The sequence below is a fragment of the Salmo salar genome, chromosome ssa03, assembly GCF_905237065.1.
Source record: "Salmo salar chromosome ssa03, Ssal_v3.1, whole genome shotgun sequence".
In the NCBI taxonomy this organism is placed as follows: domain Eukaryota; kingdom Metazoa; phylum Chordata; class Actinopteri; order Salmoniformes; family Salmonidae; genus Salmo; species Salmo salar.
The window spans coordinates 86299878-86319681 of NC_059444.1; the positions used below are offsets into that span (position 1 = coordinate 86299878).

At 41.3% G+C, this 19804-nt stretch overlaps 1 protein-coding gene across 4 annotated transcripts in view; it reads right to left on the bottom strand.

The window, feature by feature from the left end:
- The window catches only part of LOC106601932 (E3 ubiquitin-protein ligase rnf213-alpha), a 67892-nt gene extending 48795 nt beyond the window's left edge, over positions 1-19097 (bottom strand). For 2 of the 4 annotated variants that reach the window (XM_045715675.1, XM_045715677.1), the window contains exons 1-16: positions 18904-19097; positions 17544-17665; positions 12765-12925; positions 11527-12498; positions 9918-10099; positions 7909-8079; positions 7505-7707; positions 6997-7286; positions 6148-6407; positions 5683-5892; positions 4151-4343; positions 2865-2920; positions 2592-2769; positions 1753-1920; positions 1537-1635; positions 1325-1447 (exon numbers count right to left, since the gene is read on the bottom strand). In XM_045715675.1, the coding sequence (XP_045571631.1) occupies positions 1325-1447; positions 1537-1635; positions 1753-1920; positions 2592-2769; positions 2865-2920; positions 4151-4343; positions 5683-5892; positions 6148-6407; positions 6997-7286; positions 7505-7707; positions 7909-8079; positions 9918-10099; positions 11527-12498; positions 12765-12925; positions 17544-17646 (3369 nt within the window). In that variant the 5' untranslated portion in view covers positions 17647-17665; positions 18904-19097. Of the gene's footprint in view, positions 1-1324; positions 1448-1536; positions 1636-1752; positions 1921-2591; positions 2770-2864; positions 2921-4150; positions 4344-5682; positions 5893-6147; positions 6408-6996; positions 7287-7504; positions 7708-7908; positions 8080-9917; positions 10100-11526; positions 12499-12764; positions 12926-17543; positions 17666-18112; positions 18385-18903 lie in introns of those variants that run through there. The other 2 variants (XM_045715676.1, XM_045715678.1) reach the window with 2 other exon arrangements.
- Positions 19098-19804: the final 707 nt, after the last annotated feature.

Below are 19804 nucleotides of genomic sequence, written 5' to 3' on the forward strand. Positions count from 1 at the left end.
CAACAGTCTTGAAGGAGTTCCCACATATGCTGAGCACTTGTTGGCTTCTTTTCCTTCACTCTGCGGTCTAACTCATCCTAAACCATTTCAATAGGGTTGAGGTTGGGTGATTGTTGAGGCCAGGTCATCTGATGCAGCACTCCATCACTCTCGTTGGTCAAATAGCCCTTACACAACCTGGGGGTGTGTTTTGGGTCATTGTCCTGTTGAAAAACAAATGATAGTCCCACTAAGCGCAAACCAGAGAGGATGGCGTATCGCTGCAGAATGCTGTGGTAGCCATGCTGGTTAAGTGTGCCTTGAATTCTAAATAAATCACAGACAGTGTCACCAGCAAAGCACCCCCACACCGTCACACCTCCTCCTCCATGCTCACGGTGGTAACCACACATGCAGAGATCTTCCATTCACCTACTCCGCTTCTCAAAAAGAGACGGTGGTTGGAACCAAAAATCTCACATTTGGACTCATCAGACCAAAGGACAGAATTCCACCGGTCTAATGTCCATTGCTCATGTTTCCTGGCCCAAGCAAGTCTCTTCTTCTTACTGGTGTCCTGTAGTAGTGGTTTCTTTGCAGCAATTCCACCATGAAGGCCTGATTCCCGCAGTCTCCTCTGAACAGTTGATGTTGACATGTGTCTGTTACTTGAACTCTGTGAAGCATTTATTTGAGCTGCAATCTGAGGTGCAGTTAACTGTAATGAACTTATCCTCTGCAGCAGATGTAACACTGGGTCTTCCTTTCCTGTGGTGGTCCTCATGAGAGCCAGTTTCATCATAGCGCTTGATGGTTTTCCGGATTGACTGACCTTCGTATCTTAATAAAGTAGTGACGGACTCTCATTTCTCTTTGCTTATTTGAGCAGTTCTTGTCAAATATGGACATGGTATTTGACCAAATAGGGCAATCTTCTATATACCACCCCTACCTTGCCACAACACAACTGTTTGGCTCAAAGGCATTAAGGAAAGAAATTCCACAAATGAACTTTTATCAAGACACCTTTTAATTGAAATGGATTCCAGGTGACTACCTCATGAGGCTGGTTGAGAGAATGCCAAGAGTGTGCAAAACTGTCATCAAGGCAAAGGGTGGCTACTTTGAAGAATCTCAAATATATTTTGAATTGTTTAACACTTTTTGGGTTACTACATGATTCCATGTGTTATTTCATAGTTTTGATGTCTTCACTATTATTCTACAATGTAGAAAATAGTAAAAATAAAGAAAAACCCTGGAATGAGTAGGTGTGTCCAAACTTTTGACTGGTACAGTATTTTGAATCTGTATTTACTTAAAGTGTTACCATGAGTCTACTTACCTGGCAGAGTGAGGTGACAGCTTCCAGGGCACATTTCTCGATACTCTTGGCTACGTGAGGGTGAGATTCATTCAGGACCTCAATCTTGGAACAGTAGATCTCTATCTGATCTAGAGGAGACTCCTAGAAATGCAGAAAAGGTATTTCAGTCATTTCACCAATGGCTATTTCAGTCAGGTCACAATTCTACTGTATGTGTGGCAGTTTCATACCTGTTTCAGTTTGCCCTCCAAGTCCCTAGTGAACGTTTGTCTCCATTCCTTTGTGAAATCGTCATTGGCGAACTTGAGAGAGATTATGTTGTTCCACATCTGGCAAATAAAAAAAGAGCATTGTCATAAAAAAATGTATTTAACTATATAGAACTACACAAAAATAAAATTCATGGTCATGATTTGCACAACAAAAATGTATCATTTTCTCCTCACCTCTATCTCTGTGGTGACACTGACACTGAGGTACAAGGTGGTCACACCCCTGGCCAGCAACCGGTCTCTGAAGGTTTTGCCGATCCAGGATCTGACGATCACCATCGCCTCGGATAGCAGCTCCAGCTCCTTGGCATGCATATGCTCTCTTTTCACGTCCTTAGTTGCCTTGAAAGGAATGATAAGTTATCTCCATCCTTTTTCAGAAATGTCATAACCATAGAAATAGAACTACTAGAAGGGACAAAGACCCTCAAACCACAGCAATTTGACTGGAACACTCAAGGGTACACTCAATATGGCTGCCGGTCCACCCATCACAGAAAATTGACTTAAATGGGAATGTCCTTTCTAGTAAATATTTTTCTATGGTCTGAAGTAGTCGGCTGTACCTGCACCAAAACTCTGGTATTTCTCCTTTTAGAGCTTGTTCTCCATCTTCTTTTTAAATAGTGAACCAACATGTTTTAGCACTTTTATTTCCCCGACTTGATCAAAACTCGTTTTCTCATGCTCTCTCTTATCGCTCTGCAGCAGACATATAGTGAGCAATATGTTTGGAACATTGAATCCCAATAAAGAATCATGATACATATAGAATCCCAATATATATCGTACCGGCACCTATGTATTATGATAATATAGTATTGTGACGTCCCTGAAAATTCCCAGAAATACAAGATAGTGGTCAGATTCAAAGACGTCTTCTTCATGTATTTTCTGTTTAATAAATAACCTTGTTATCTAGAGAGTCAGTCCATACATATTGTTGGCCAACCGCTTATCTTGGGCAAAGTCTAAATGAGTCATCAGACATTTTCTACTTGAACTCCACATACCTGTGACTCAAAGGCCCGGGCAAACTCAGATACAGAGACAACCATGTTCATGCATGCCACAGGGATGTCTGTGAAGTTCTGAGTGTAGGTTGAAGTGGATCGGACTCCTTTGCAGATCTTCTCAAAAAGTTTCACTGCAGTTGCCAAGCATTCTCTGCCATACGCCTCACTAAAACAACTGCAACCACAAAAAACAGCGGATGTTTTACAACAACTATCATCAAAGATCAAAAGGAAACGAGTGAACCAAATTAGTTACAGTAAGTCAATCACCTGTATTTCTCCTCGATGAGATTGCATTGAATATGTGAGAGAGTGTCCGACACATACTGCAGGGCAGAAAAAAACACATTGTTAAAAAGCAAGTTGATTTGAAACCTTCAATGCTCTATAATACTTTTAAAAACATTCTGGGTTTATTGGCTAGGATAGAGATAAGAAAGATAGAGGCGAGAGTATGCTGAAAAAGCTGTGGGCCGGATTCAAACCCATGCTGCAGGAGTATATAATATGTACTCCTATAAATACACTCCTGTGTTCTAGAGGCAGCGTCTAAGACCGCTAAACTAACATAGCCCACTTCTACAGGGTATTACTTCTTCAACTAGTTATAATAACAACTGATTGGATTTAGCTATATAGCACACTTACCGGTAGATCAATGCGCTTTACATACTTTGCCTTAAAAAAGCATTCACACCTGACTTTATTTTTTCCACGTTTTGTTGTGTTACAGCCTGAATTTAAATTATGATTACATTCAGATTGTCACTGGCATACACAGAACACCCCATAATATCAAAGTGGAATTATGTTCTTCAAAATGTTTTACTAATTAATCAAAAATACAAAGCTGAAATATCTTGAGTCAATAAGTACAACCTTTTTGTTATGGCAAGCCTAAATAAGTTAGAGTAATAATTTGCTTAACAAGTCACAATCAATCAGCTGAAATGGAATGGAGTTAAGCACAAGAAAAATCCTAGAGGAAAAACTGGTTCAGTCTGCTTTACACCAGACACTGGTAGATGAATTCACCTTTCAGCAGGACAATGACCTAAAACACAAGGCCAAGTCTACACTGGAGTTGCTTACCAAGAAGACAGTGAATGTTCCAGAGTGGCCGAGTTACAGTTTTGACTTAAATCTACTTGAAAATCAATGGCAAGACCAGAAAATGGTCGTCTAGCAATGATCAACAACAAATTTGACAGAGCTTGAAGAGATTTGAAAAGAATAAAAATGGGCAAATGTTGCACAATCCAGGTGTGAAAAGCTCCCAGAAAGACTCACAGTTGTAATTGCTGCCAAAGGTGATTCTAACATGTATTGACTCAGGGGTAATGCTTATCAATGAAGATGTTTTTATTTAATTTAATTTTTGTTATTTTATTTTTTTACAAATGTTAGAATATTTTGTGTAGATCGTTAACAAAAAAAATGACAAGTAAATCCATTTTAATCCAACTTTGTAACACAACAAAATGTGGAGTAAATCAAGGGGTGTGAATACTGTCTGTAGGCACTGTAGTCAGGGGGGAAACTAGGGTCCAGCTCACCTGGTTGTTGCTATAGGTGACATCCTGAGGGGCCCTCAGAGTGAAGACATGGAGCAGGTCCAGCAGTTCCACGTTGATGAGGACGCTGCATTCCATCAGGTCCTCTACGGGGAGCAGACACATCCAGGACCGAGACACTAGTCTGTCCATCTCAACCAGATGACCATTGTTTTTCATGAGATTCAACATCGCTCTAAAAAAAAAAGGAGGGAAAAAAGAAGGGCTATCACCAATTAATATCAATAAAAAATGATATACAGTGCCTTCAGAAAGTATTCAGACCCCTTCACTTTTTCTACATTTTGTTACGTTACAGCTTTATTAAAAAATTTATTAAATAAAAAAACTACTCAGCAGTCTACACACAATAACCCATAATGACAAAGCGAAAACAGGTTTATATATATATATATATATATATATTTTTTTTTTAAATGTATTCAAAATAAAAGTGCATGTCAGAGAAAAACCAAGCCATGAGGTCGAAGGAATTGTCCGTAGAGCTCCAAGACAGGATTGTCTCGGAGAAAGTGTATTAAAACATTTCTGCAGCATTGAAAGTCCCCAAGAACACAGTGGCCTCCATCATTCTTAAACGGAAGAATTTTGGAACCAGTGCTCTGACATGCACTGTCAACTGTGGGACCTTGTATAGACAGGTGTGTGCCTTTCCAAATCATGGCCAATCAATTTAATTTACCACATTTGGACTCCAATCAAGTTGTAGAAACATCTCAAGGATGATCAATGGAAACCAGGTGCACCTGAGCTCAATTTTCTAGTGTCTTAGCAAAGGGTCTGAATACTTATGTAAATAAAGGTACACTGTTCAAAAGTTTGGGGTCACTTAAATGTCCTTGTTTTTGAAAGAAAAGCAATTTTTTTGTCCATTAAATTGATCAGAAATACAGTGTAGACATTGTTAATGTTGTGAATGACTATTGGAAACCGTTGATGTTTAATGGAATATCAACATAGGCGTACAGAGGGCCATTATCAGCAACCATCACTCCTGTTCTAATCCATGTTTATCATTTTAAAAGGCTAATTGATCATTAGAAAACCCTTTTGCAATTATGTTAGCACGGATGAAAATTAAATAGTACCTGACAAAAAAAGTGCTTTTCTTTCAAAAACAAGGAAATGTCTAAGTGACCCCAAACCTTTTGAACAGTAGTGTGTTTTGTTTTTTTATTTGTACATTTGAAAAAAATTCTAAAAACCTGTTTTCGCTTTGCCATTATGGGGTATTGTGTGTAGACTGCTGAGGATTTTTTAAAACATTTTATCAATTTTAGAGTAAGGCTGTAACGTAACAAAATGTGGAAAAAGTGAAGGGGTCTGAAAACTTTCCCGACGGCAATATGTATAATATATATATATCATTTTTAGGAATTTCTAGAGGGAATTTCATTTCTTTGTTTACCAAAAAAGGAACAGGACATAATTACGAAAGGCCAAACCTTTAGCGTAATCTAGTGAGACAAAAATAATGATTTTCAAATACCACAGGGAGAATAGAAGTACTGTACCTCCTGTCCTGGCTGTTGAGTGTCATATTGTCTGCTTTGAGGCCTTGGAGGCCCGCCCAGGACTGCTCGTACTTGGGGGTGACAGTGGTAGATATGGGTGTGAACGGTTTGGAGGATCCCTTGAGGAGGTGGAGCAGCGGGAGCACCAAAATCCACCGGGGCCCTTCAGTCTTCACACTGTTGATCAGAGCCACCAACATGTCTGGCAAGCTGGTCAGGAGAAAAATACAACAGGTTGATTTTCACACAAAAAGAAATACATCAGCATTTTTTTGTCCCCAAAAAATGTAATGCGAACTCATCCACTAACAAACACTTTGTTAGAAACAGTTTTGAGAAAATGTATATAAAATATATTACTCAGTTTGACTAATACAAATGATTACATCTTGTATAAAAATAAACAATAATCATAATGTCTGCAATAGGCAAAAAATAAGCAGAAATCCTGGTGCCAAAACCCACTTTTTGAGACCTGAGACGGCTTGGGCGAAGTCGGTCCAGTACTGCAGGAAGGAGTCTTTGGGCAGCTTGGGCAAGCACAGGGCAGTGCAGAGCCGGGTGGACTCTCCGTGGTCCAGCTTGAGGCCGTACTGCTTCCACACGTACAGCATGACCACGGCTGCCCTCATGGGGTCCTGGATGAAGCAGCTCTTCCCCTCACCCTCCTTTTGCAGCTGAGGAACAACGTTATCCAGCATGAACTGCTTCAGCAGCTTCCTGACCTTGGGAAGGCAGAACAAACAGTGAATGTTAACAGATTTGTTTTGGGGATGGTTGCACACTGCAACTCAACACTCATCCATTTGCTTTGCCCTTCCTTATACAAAAGAAACATACAATAAGACAACCAAATGAAAAATACATGTGAAAAACAGCAATCATTCCAGAAATGATAACTCCGACACACAATATTACTTCTATACATTTACAGCATTGTGCAGCGTCCGCACGTTTATTGGGCGGAGTTAAAATCATATGAGCGGCTGTCATCTTTTCTACAAGTCAAGCAAATAGACACAGTGAAATGCTTGCTCTCATTTCACTTCTAACAGCAACAAAATAACTGGGATAAATTAGAAGAGGGGAGGCAGGGCAGGAGACAGCAAAACAAGCTAAAGCCAAACAGCTAGGGGGCGGGGGTAACAGCCACACATGCATTAGCATTCAGGTAGGTGGGGGTGGGGGTATGTCTAGGCCAGGGTGAAGAGGTGGTTCTTTAGGCAGGACAGGAAGATGGAGAGGGATTCTGAGTTTCGGATAGGTGGAAGGAGAGAGTTCCAGAGCTGGTGTGACATTAAGAATTTCACTTACATCTTTTTCGTCGTAGTCTAAGGAGTACCATTTCTTGTGTGTCTCCTCATAGACAAACGGGTTCCCATAGATCTGGTAAAACTGATTCAGTTGATTGAGGAAACTCTTGAAGTTAATGTCAGTCCAGCTCCTGAGGAGGTCAAATATACTCTCCAGCATAACCTTCCCTGCAATTTCTCGGCCTTCGATGACACTTTTCCTTTGTTCCGGCCAAAAAGCGTCTTTTAGCCGCTTGAGCACATTCTTGGATGGCTCCACACAGATGATGTCATCATACTGATGCCAGTCCCCTGAAACCAACCAAAATCATTGCTTAATATATTTGCATACATTTTAGACAATTTCCTCAAATGTAAGACAGTGTGAACAAAATAGACGAGCAGTACCAAATAAATGTATGATAAAAATCAACAAGGTTTTGAACTTACATGAAGTAAATGGAACATTTTAAAATCAGTGACTTACAATAAAGAACTGCTATAGAAATTGTTATAGCAACTGCACCCACCTTCTTCATTAAGCAGATGGGATTTGACAAAAAGACATCTGTTGGTGGTGGGGTAGTTAGAATCCAGTTTGTATATGTACTCATACTCGTACTTTTGCTTTTTAAGCTTGTAGACGAGGTACTTGTATGGTATGGACATGGTTGCATTAGATTTGCTTGTGATCAAGCTCCCTTCGACTAGGAACCCATGCTCTCCAAGATCCCTGTAGAGGTAATGCATTGGTTTATCGTCTGTTACATATCATATACATTTAACCCCCACCACGAGTCTGTTGTTTTCTATGTGAGACAGATGGGAACAATGTTGAACATTATAAGCAGCTTCCTATTGAATACATATTCAACATATTTGGCAAAACTGTCTTGATGGCTGATACATTCGATACATGTATATAAAAACCTACTTAGACACAGTGAGCTCAACGGTATCGGTTTTCCAGTTCCCAATGTTCCCCCCAGCCCTGATGAAGATGCGGTCCTCGTCCGGGTTCAGCTTGAAATCCTTCGAGAGGACAGCGTGGAAATAGATTGTGAGTCTCTCACTTGCAGAGACCTGTTTTTTCCCTGGAGGTATCCTGAAATTGGACCAAACAAAATTAATCAGATGAGTATTGTTTTAGCTAAGTGGCGGTGTGCGTGATCGGTACTGATAAAAGTGATATGAAATGTGCAGAACCATGGTCGAATGTGTAACAGTCCCGGCACAAGCACCTCCCCCCACCGGAGACTGGGGTTCAATCCCCCTCTCCACCCTTCCTCATACAGTGCCTTCAGAAAGTATTCAAACCCCTTTACATTTTCCACATTTGGTTGTGTTACAGCCCAAATTTAACATGGATTGAGATTGTGTCACTGATCTACACACAATGTCAAAGTGGAATTTTGTTTGTAGAAAATAATCAAACATGTAAAGCTGAAATGTCTTGAGTCAGTAAGTATTCAAACCTTTTGTTATGGCAAGCCTAAATAAGTTCAGGAGTAAAAATATGCTTAAGTTGCATGGACTCATTCCATGTTCAATAATAGTGGTGATCATGATTTTTGTACCCCACACATACAAATAATTGTAAGGTCCCTCAATTGAGTACTGACTTTCAAACACAGATTCAACCACAAAGACTTGGGAGGTTTTTCAATGCCTCACACAAAGGGCACCAATTGGTAGAAGTGTACAAAAATAAAAATAAGCAGACGCTGAATATCTCTGAGCACGGTGAAGTTATTAATTAGACTTTGGATGATGTATCAATACACTGTCACTACAAAGATACAGGCGTCCTTCCTAACTCAGTTGACGGAGATGAAAGAAACCGCTCAGGGATTTCAACCATAAGCCAAGGGTGATTTTAACACTGTTAAAGGTTGTTTAATGGTTGTGATATGAGAAAACTGATGATGGATCAATAACATTATAGTTACTCCACAATACTAACCTAAATGACAGAGTGACAAGAAGGAAACCTGTACAGAATACAAATATTCCAAAACATGCATCCTGTTTGCAACAAGGCACTTAAGTAATACTGCAAAGAAATGTGGCAAAGAACTGAAATTTGTGTCCTGAATACAAAGTGTTATGTTGCTGGCAAATCCAACACAACACATCACTGAGTACCACTTCATATTTTTAAGCACAGTGGTGGACGCATCATGTTATGGGTATGCTTGTCATTGGCAAGTACTAGGGAGTTATTTGGGATAAAAAGAAACAGAATACAGTGCAGGTACAATCCTAGACGAAAATCTTTCAGAGACAAATTCACCTTTCAGCAAGACAATAACATAAAACACAAGGCCAAATATACACTGGGAGTTGCTTACCAAGACCCCATTCAATGTTCCTTGTTACAGTTCGCTTAAATCATCTTTAAAATCTATGGCAAGACTTGAAAATGGCTGTCTAGCAAGTAACAATCAACTTCACAGAGCTTGACGAGTGAAATGCTCTTAGAGACTTACCCAAAAAGATTCACAGCTGAAATCGCCACCAACGGTGCTTCTACAAAGTATTAACTTAGGGATGTGAATAATTATGTAAATGAAATATTTCTGTATTTACTTTTCAATAAATTTGCAAAAATTTCTAAAAACATGTTTTCAATGTCATGGGGTATTGTGTGTAGATGGCTGTAAGACAACAAAATGTGTAATAAGTCAAGGAGTATGAATACTTTCTTTGCTTCTATACCTGTAGTTAAGAGTGGATACCCACTCTAAAAAATGTGTTTGGAAATAAGCACAGCATTGTATACACAGACAACAATGGATAGTAGCGCTGTGCGGGTCTGTGGGTATTTTTGAAAGTGCTTTTGTGCACCTATAGATGTTTATCAATGCAAGAAAAGTGTGCCTTTTAGGGTCTTCATGTTATAATTGTGTGACTTCTGTTATGAACAACACAATTTGTAAATACCTTTTTGGCGGTGGAACATCCTGACCCTTGGTTTCAGAGTCGTCGCTTTTGTTGTCTTTCTGTTTCTTGGCGCCTGGGCTCTGTGGTGTAGGGGAGGAGGCGTCTCCTCCCCCACGGGAAGGCTCCTGCTGGACCTCCATGTTCTCCACCTGTGGGTCCACACTGGAGCCTCTGCTCTCCACCTGGCATGAGGAGAAACAGACAGTTTGAGGATCAGTCTGCTCTCCACCTGGCCAGAGGAGAAACAGACAGTTTGAGGATCAGTCTGCTCTCCACCTGGCATGAGGAGAAACAGACAGTTTGAGGATCAGTCTGCTCTCCACCTGGCCAGAGGTCAACCAAGGTGCTCTTTGAAGAGATGGTCTCTCAGTACCTTGGTTGACCTCTCTTGCGCCCTACACCTAGGAAGAAAAACAGAACACCTTACTACTCTACTCATCTTTCTCGTGTGAATACCGGAACTTATATTTTCTTACTAGCACGGATTTCGCTTTTATGAGGAAGGTTTCACTTGAAATGACTTTGATATGTGCTTGTTATACCAATCTTAATTGAATGTGCTGATTGTAAGTCAGATGTTAAAATGTAAATAGTGTGTTTGAGTTTCAGCAGGGTGAAGCACAGAATATAATCCCTCAAGACTAAAATTAAAGGTGATTTGTAGATCAGTGGTTCTGTAGTCATTTAGCAGACGCTCTTATCCAGAGCGACTTACAGTAGTGAGTCGCTCTTGCATTTTTTTTGTACTGGCCCCCCGTAGAAATCGAACCCACAACCCTGGCGTTGTACTGGCCCCCCGTGGGAATCGAACCCACAACCCTGGCGTTGCAAACACCATGCTCTACCAACTGAGCCACAGGGAAGGCCCGGATGTAGATGACCTCAAACACACACCAAGTCAGGGAAGGTAACAAGCTCCCCCCACACCCTTAGACAAAACAAACTACATCTGCCATAATAACCTAGTCTAAGCAGTTTTTTATTTTATTTAGTTAATTAGCACACATGGTGGCAAATGTTGCCATAATACAGGTTTATAATAGGGGCTATATTAAGTTAGGGTTACCTTATGGAAATAAATACTAGCCCGTATCATAGCAACACAAATATATTTGATTGAAAAAGAAAACCTGGGCCTCCTGAGTGGCGCAGCGGTCTAAGGCACTGCATCGCAGACCCGGGTTCATATTCCGGGCTGTGCCACAACCAGCCTGGAGTCCCATAGGATTGGCCCAGTGTACAAAGCATTAGGAATACCTTATATTGTGCACCCCCTTTTGCCCTTAGAACAGCCTCAATTTGTTGGGGCATGGACTCTACAAGGTGTTAAAATGTCCAGCAGCGTTGCAGTTCTTGACACAGTCAAAACCAATGCGCCTGGCACCTACTACTATACCCTGTTCAAAGGCACTTCAATATTTTGTCTTGCCCATTCACCCTCTGAACGGCACACATATACACTCCATGTCTCAAGGCTTGAAGTGGATTTAACAAGTGAAGTCAATAAGGGATCATAGCTTTCACATGGATTCACCTGGTCAGTCTATGTCATGGAAAGAGCATGTTTTGTACCCTCAGTGTATTTTGTAATGTCAAGCAGCTACATTACCTCTGATTTCTTCTGAGAGCCAAACACCATCTTATTACCAGCGGTGGTTTGCTTCGAATCCTGGTTCTGCTGATCATCTGTCCCTTTCTGTTTGTCTTGTCTGGTCTGGTTCTGCTTAGCATTCTGGTTCGCATTCTGGTCCAGGTTCGTCTGCTTTGAGTTGGCCACGTCTTTCTTGTTCTTAATGCTCTTCGCGTCAGCAGCCTTTGGAGCTTTCTGGTCAGTGGTCTTAACGTCAGCAGCCTTTGGAGCTTTCTGGTCAGTGGTCTTAACGTCAGCAGCCTTTGGAGCTTTCTGGTCAGTGGTCTTAACGTCAGCAGCCTTTGGAGCTTTCTGGTCAGTGGTCTTAACGTCAGCAGCCTTTGGAGCTTTCTGGTCAGCGGTCTTCACGTCAGCAGCCTTTGGAGCTTTCTGGTCAGCGGTCTTCACGTCAGCAGCCTTTGGAGCTTTCTGGTCAGCGGTCTTCGCCGATACCACTGAGGCTGACTGAAGAGGGGGGATGGTGGTGGTGGATTTGCCAGCCGAGTCGGTGAGACAGGCAGGAGTGTCATTCGGAGCCGACATGGAGGTCTGTTTTGTAGGTGACTGAGATAGGTCTTTCTCTTCACTGCTCTGTTGATCTGTCCCTGCGGCAGGCTGGCTCACTGCGCTGGCCTCAGGCTGTGACGAGGCAGTGCTTGGAGGATCTTGATTGTCAGACGTGTTCCCAGATGGACTGATTGTACTGGGTGCTGCTGATGATGCTGATGCACTGGCTGGTTTCTCCACTAAGGCAGACGTGTCATGAAGTGAGCTGGGTGTCTCGTCCATGGCGCTGGCATCGCTGTCGGAGGACTCCGCAACTTCCTGTTTCCTGTTATTCCCATGGCTGTCCATAAGGGAGATGTCAGACAGGTCAGAGGTCAGCTGGTCAGAGTCCAATGACGCAGGGCTGCCGTCCTTCTTCTTCTTGGTCCTCTTCCTCTTTTTTCTCTGATTGAGCCAAAGGTTGAAAAAAGAGAACAAATCTTAGTATATCCATTCTTCCCTCAATCAACATTACTTACATTTTGTGTTTTATTAGGATGCCTATTAGCTGTTGCAGGAGCAGCAGCTACTCTTCCTGAGGGCCTACAAGCTAGGTGATCAGTTTATATATCTGGACAGTATTATTGACACAGTTTAGTGACTGATAAAACAATCTTCAGATAAAAAATATTTTCAAATACAGTATAATAAATGTTGGTTTTAATATCCACCTTTTTCTTAGGGTTGCTGTTGGGCTCTTCATTGGGCCGCTTCGGAGAAGTGTTAGTTTCCCGGTTATTCAGGGTTGACACGTCACTCTCCATTTCTGTCTTCTCATTCACACTCTCCAGTGATGGCTCTAACGGTTTAGGTGAACTTCCAGAAGTGTTGTCTGCATTTGAATAACAAAAAAAAATCATCAGTTGCATTAGTGCTTGTGAATTACATTGTCAACTTGATCAGAATTCCCTCAGTTGTCTGGTGTAGGCCAATGTTCACTCAAAACATTTTCGGCACTGAGCAAATTTCAGGTCTAGTGAGCGCAAACTTGAACATTGTGAAAATTCTGTGCAACTTCTGGTGCGCGTTTACTGTGAACACTGAGGCTTTACTGCTTTAAGTTACAGTTAACAATTGAGAAAAATGTATCCCATAACATTTTAACATGGAAATAGCTGTTCTATCGTTCAGACTACAGTAGCAGCAAATGTGTGGTGTTCAATGTAGGCCTACATTCCATGAGACTGAAAAAAACATGTAGGGCTTGACATTAACCTGTTTATCCACTTGTCCTTCAGACAAGGAGGTGACTGAAAATGTTGTTGTGTTTGATGCAAGAAACCACTTTACAAAATAAAACTCATTATTATTCCCATACAATTATTACAGAGAGTCAGACAAAATATGCTACGCTCTGCCTACTTAGCTTATTCAAGACCATTTCAAAATACAACACTGCCCCTTTAAGACATAAAAAAATATCTTTACCTGACTTGATTTTCAAAGATGGCTATAAATGCACACATTTTGTGCTCTTGTAGGAAGCAACCACTCCCCATTATTGACAAGAAATTAGCTATAACAGGGATAATAACTCACTAACTAGCAAAGAATATGAACAAATGTGCACAGGTGGCTACATGCAGCTCTCGCGTTGATTTCAAAACAAGCATATCTACTCAAGATAGCTCATGTTATCCAGTTCTAGGTGAATTGCACAGATCCATATATGTCAATGGCTATTTGCATTTAGGCATACTACAGCACTGATTGGTTATGACGCACCGGTCTGTGTAGAGTAAGGGCCTGAGATCTGCATGTCAATGCAATCCAATCCTTCTCAAAAAAGAAAATCTCTCGCACTAACTCTTGCATAGTTCCTTTTGTTTCGGTATGTTACATAGTATTATGTTATTACTATGTTACATAGTTACATAGTCTAATATTGTGTTGATTTGAGCACAATTCCCACAGCAGAGCGAAACGTTGATAGTGTTAACTAAAGAGGAAAACTCTAGAAAGTTGAGTGAAGTTCAATCTCATGCTTCTCTGTGTGCACTGGTATTTCATCTGCATGGCAGTAAGAGGAACGCTGCGCACAGTTTAGAAGGAACATTGGTGTAGGCTATTTGGGCTCCCGTGTGGCGCAGCGGTCTAAGGCACTGCATCTCAGTGCTAGAGGCGTCACTACAGACACCCTGGTTCGAAACCAGGCTGTATCACAACTGGCCGTGACAGTCCCTGGTTTGAATCCAGGCTGTATCACATCCGGCCGTGATTAGGAGTCAGTCCCATAGGGCGGCGCACAATTGGCCCAGCGTCATCCGGGTTTGGCCAGTGTAGGCCGTCATTGTAAATAAAAATGTTATTTTATTTATTTAAACTTTATTTAACTAAGCAAGTCAGTTAACAACAGGCTGACTACACCGCTCGTTGCAAAATACATTTAGAAATCTATATTATTAAATTATTGTACCCACACTGCTCGCGCGCGCCAACAAGCATCTGCGTTGCCAAGGGCTGACAGGCTGATTACCCCGCTTACATTGCGTGCGTTGCAAAATAAATATACAAATCTATATTATTGAATTATTGCACCCACACTGCTCGTGCGCATCTGCGTTGCCAAGGGCTAAAATAGAAGTCAGTTCTATTTCTGACGCAGATCGCGCTGCAAGTCCTGCCTCTCCCATCTCCTCATTGGTTTATAGAAGCAGGTACCCATATGCCACCTCCTCATTGGTTATACCCACGTGGTCAGTAGCGGTAATGCACCTAATTTATGAAAGTTGCCAATCGCAATATAAAGTCAAGAGAAGAAAAAGCCTGGAAGGAGGAGTGATGACTAGAAACGATTCGGTTGATCGTTTTATGTGTGGATTAATTGCATTTCAGGTAAAATAACAACCCAATGTTTATATCCCAGGACAAATTAGCTAGCAGTGCAAGCTAGCTAGCTAAATTGCCATAAATGTTTAATGCTTTTCGACCTGTCCCCGAATTAATATAATTGGTTCAGAGTTTGTTTTGATATTTTAACCTGCGTGTCGTGATCGCATTTGGTGTGGGTGGACAAAATCAATTTATGCACAATGGCAGCCAGTTTGGGTTCCGTGTTAAGAACAAATTCTCATTTACAATGACGGCCTACCCCGGCCAAACCCGAATGACGCAGGGCCAACTGTGCGCTGCCCTATGGGACTCCCAATCACGGCCAGATGTGATACAGCCCGGACTCGAACCGGGGACTGTACCGGGGACCTCTTGCACTGAGATGCAGTGCCTTAAACCACTGCGCCACTTGGGAGACCTTAACTAACTTGCCTAGTTAAATAAAGGTTCAATTTAAAATATATGAAGTCGGAAGTTTACATACACTTAGGTTGGAGTCATTAAAACTCATTTTTCAACCACTCCACATATTTCTTGTTAACAAACTATAGTTTTGGCAAGTCAGTTAGGACATCTACTTTGTGCATGACACAAGTAATTTTTCCAACAATTGTTTACAGACAGATTATTTCACTGTGTCACAATTAAAGTGGGTCAGAAGTTTACATACACTAAGTTGACAGTGCCTTTAAACAGCTTGGAAAATTCAAACTAATGATGTCATGGCTTTAGAAGCTTCTGATAGGCTAATTGACATAATTTGAGTCAATTGGAGGTGTACCTGTGGATGTATTTCAAGCCAACCTTCAAACTCAGTGCCTCTTTGCTTGACATCATGGGAAAATCAAAAGAAATCAGCCAAGACCTCAGAAAATAAATTGTAGACCTCCACAAGTCTGGTTCATCTTCGGGAGCAATTTCCAAATGCCTGAAGGTACCACATTCATCTGTACAAATAATAGTACGCAAGTGTAAACACCATGGGACCACGCAGCCATCATACCGCTCAGGAAGGAGATGCGTTTCCTAGAGATGAACGTACTTTGGTGCGAAAAGTGCAAATCAATTCTAGAACAACAGCAAAGGACCTTGTGAAGATGCTGGAGGAAACCGGTACAAAAGTATCTATATCCACAGTAAAACGAGTCCTATATTGACATAACCTGAAAGGCCGATCAGCAAGGAAGAAGCCACTGCTCCAAAACCACCATAAAAAAGCCACACTTCGGTTTGCAACTGCACATGGGGACAAATTTCGTACTTTTTGGAAAAATGCCCTCTGGTCTGATGAAACAAAAATAGAACTGCTTGGCCTTAATGACCATCGTTATGTTTGGAGGAAAAGGGGGAGGCTTGCAAAGCCGAAGAACACCATCCCAACCATGAAGCACGGGGGTGGCAGCATCATGTTGTGGGGGTGCTTTGCTGCAGGAGGAACTGGTGCACTTCACAAAATAGATGGCATCATGAGGGTGGAAAATTATGTGGGTATATTGAAGCAACATCTCAAGACATCAGTCAGGAAGTTAAAACTTGGTCGCAAATGTGTCTTCCAAATGGACAATGACCCCAAGCATACTTCCAAAGTTGTGGCAATTGGCTTAAGGACAACAAAGTCAAGGTATTGGAGTGGCCATCACAAAGCCCTGACCTCAATCCCATAAAAAATGTGTAGGCAGAACTGAAAAAGTGTGTGCGAGCAAGGAGGCCTACAAACTTGACTCAGTTACACCAGCTGTCAGGAGGAATGGGCCAAAATTCACCCAACTTATTGTGGGAAGCTTGTGGAAGGCTACCTGAAATATTTGACCCAAGTTAAACAATGTAAAGGCAATGCTACCAAATACTAATTGAGTGTATGTAAACTTCTGACCCACTGGGAATGTAATGAAAGAAATAAAAGCTGAAATAAATCACTAATATTATTCTGACATTTCACATTCTTAAAATAAAGTGGTAATTCTAACTGATCTAAAACAGGGAATTTTTAGTAGGATTAAATGGCAGGAATTGGGAAAAAAGGAGTTTAAATGTATTTGGCTAAGGTGTCTGTAAACTTCCGACTTCAACTGTGTGTGTGTGTGTGTGTGTGTGTGTGTGTGTGTGTGTGTGTGTGTGTGTATGTATATATCCCCTCTTTCTTCATTCACCATTACAGTTGTAAAATAAATCATATTTTGATGGAGGTGTCATTATTTGCATACTGTTAATGAGGGCCTGTGGGAATGTAGGGATTCATGAGGAAAGCATCCCTCTCTCATGTGGCTTGCAATGTGAAGTTAGCAATAAACGTGCCTTCATAAAGATACACAGTTAGTAGTTATTTTACTCACGTACAGACAAGTTTGATTACATGACAGGAGGGTCTGAGTTTTTTTTTATGATGACTGTATACAGGCACGGTAACTGAGTGACAATGACACAGATATTTCACTTTAAAATATATGTCAAACAAAAAACAATGATTGCAAAGTAAAACAACCCATACAACTCTATGCACAAGGACTACTTTTAACAATTTCCAGACATGTTTACAAAAACCCATTTACTTTCTTCAAGTAAAAAAGTATGAACATTTATTTATATAACATAACATTACATTACAGGGCAGTACTGACCAGGCTCCTTGGTGAGTGGTTGTGCAGATAGCTGATGGCCACACTGGCTGCAGAATCTAGCAGTTTTCTCAAACGCAACATGGCCACAACCTGTGCACTTCATCTTGAAGTTTCAATGGCGTCTGTATTTCAGAGGGAACACTGTTTGCATCTGTATGACAGCGCTCGGGACCAAATATCTCACTTTCACTTAAACGTTCTTGAATGTCAATGAAATGTGAGAAACAACTAGCCAGCTAAAGGTATAGCCACTTCCTTAAACTAAAGCCAGTCAAATATATTCTAGTATCTGTTTTGTGGCAGACTATATTAACTGCCCCAAATCAAATCCATACAGTAAGTTATCATCATCAGTCCAGGCTATAGCTACTGTTAACGTTATGGCTCTACCCCCAAACATATTTTTTCATGTAGCTAAATTAGTTAGCTAGCTAATGCAATCTGCATGATTGAACTAGAAATTGATTTTCCTTCCTAAATATTTGTATCAAAGTAATTATAATATAACATTGCATACCAAGTAGGAAATTGCAAAATATTTCCCAACAACCTAGCTAGCTCCTGATTACCTTGGGAAAAGCTGAAAGTTGTCAGTACAGTACAGTGTTGGTGTTCCCGAATGCGCAAACTCTGCCCACCCTGCGATTAATATATGATCCAATCCCAAACGAACCCTCTGCTACCCTCGCGATAGCCACTTCCTCTTTCGTTTCTAGAGAACTACACAACAGCCTAGTGCCTGGATAATTAACTCGACAACTTTATTACAATTGACGAATGCAAAAGCTCCTCGGAAATGACAATGAAATGCACTGACATTATCAATAGCAAGCTTTCTAGCTAACCTGGCACGTCTCTGTTCAGCTATTGCTACAATCCACTCGACAAAGAGTGGAATGTTAGCTGAAACGACTTGTACCCAGATAGCGGCTAACTAGCTAAAAAGCCCGGCCACAGATGAATATTAACATATAGCTAGCTATCTCCCATATAAACGATTGCAAATTAATGCCAAAACCCCGTCACTTACATGACAACGTACAGCAGTTGGTTCTGTATTGTTATCTGACATGTAGATAATTATGACATGACACCAACCCTGCACTGCCTCGATTCAAGCAGTTGCCATCTAACTAGTTTGGTAAATAGCCTACACAGTTGTTAGCTACGTAGTACACCGTGACCTAGCTAGCTAGCTATATTGAGTTGCCCGGCATAGCCGTCCACACCATCTGACCTAAGTGCTAGTCTCTTCGCTCCGGGAATGTGGACAGGTCTCCCGGAGCGAAAAGGCTACCTCAGTGCTAAAGTTAGCTAACGGTAGGTAATTGAAAATAGCTTTGCTACTGTATACATTTACCTGTGATAATCACACGACGGTCTGTTGTTTTACCATTCCACGAAATGGGTGAAGTAGAATTACACTTTCGTTTTGTGAGAAATGGGCGTCAACAAGCTAATCCCGTGTACACTGTTCAACTATTATATTCAGTGAGTTCCCAGTTTATCACATGCATTGCGAGCGAGGGCAGCTACATGGTGGGGGTTTTCCGAATGACATGGCATGTTCTTGCCCTTAAACTGTCCAACTGTAAAGGTCATATCATGTTTTGCCATTCTTCTTTCCCCAAGTGAATTAAAACGTTCCTTGATTTTTTGTTGTTGTCTGCAATTATTTAATCATAGAATTTGGCAGGGATAATTGAACCATTGCAATTGTTTTGACTGAAGCAACACCATTTCCCCCTAATGTTCAATTGAGTCAACATGAATGAGATTCAAGGTAATATGATATCTGACTTAATTGCATGAACATTATATTAACAACGTATTTTTGAGGCACAAGTCCTCCTCTACTGTAATGGTGAGGGTGAACACTGAGCAGCATCCACTTACGACAGCGGATCTCACAGGTCAGGTTTCTAGCCCAGGGATTTCCCCATACACCCAAAGTGGATGGGGGTACTCAGTGTACAGCTCCCCCATACGTTTTCTCTACAATCACTGTGACTCAGCTGTCTCTACACCACCCTAGTAGGCTACTACTACTGCTGTACCTCCAGCCAAGTGGCCAGAGCAGGCTCTAAAGTGAGAACGTTGCACAATGCTGGCATCATATTACAGTAAGTCTAGAATACAGCTTGGCTGCTCGTCAACTGAGGGTTGGCAATGGTGGGAAGTGAAGAGGAGTTTTTGCAACGAATAGACATTGATTTATTACTAGTATGGAAATCTGAAGGGTGACTGAACATTGCATCTTA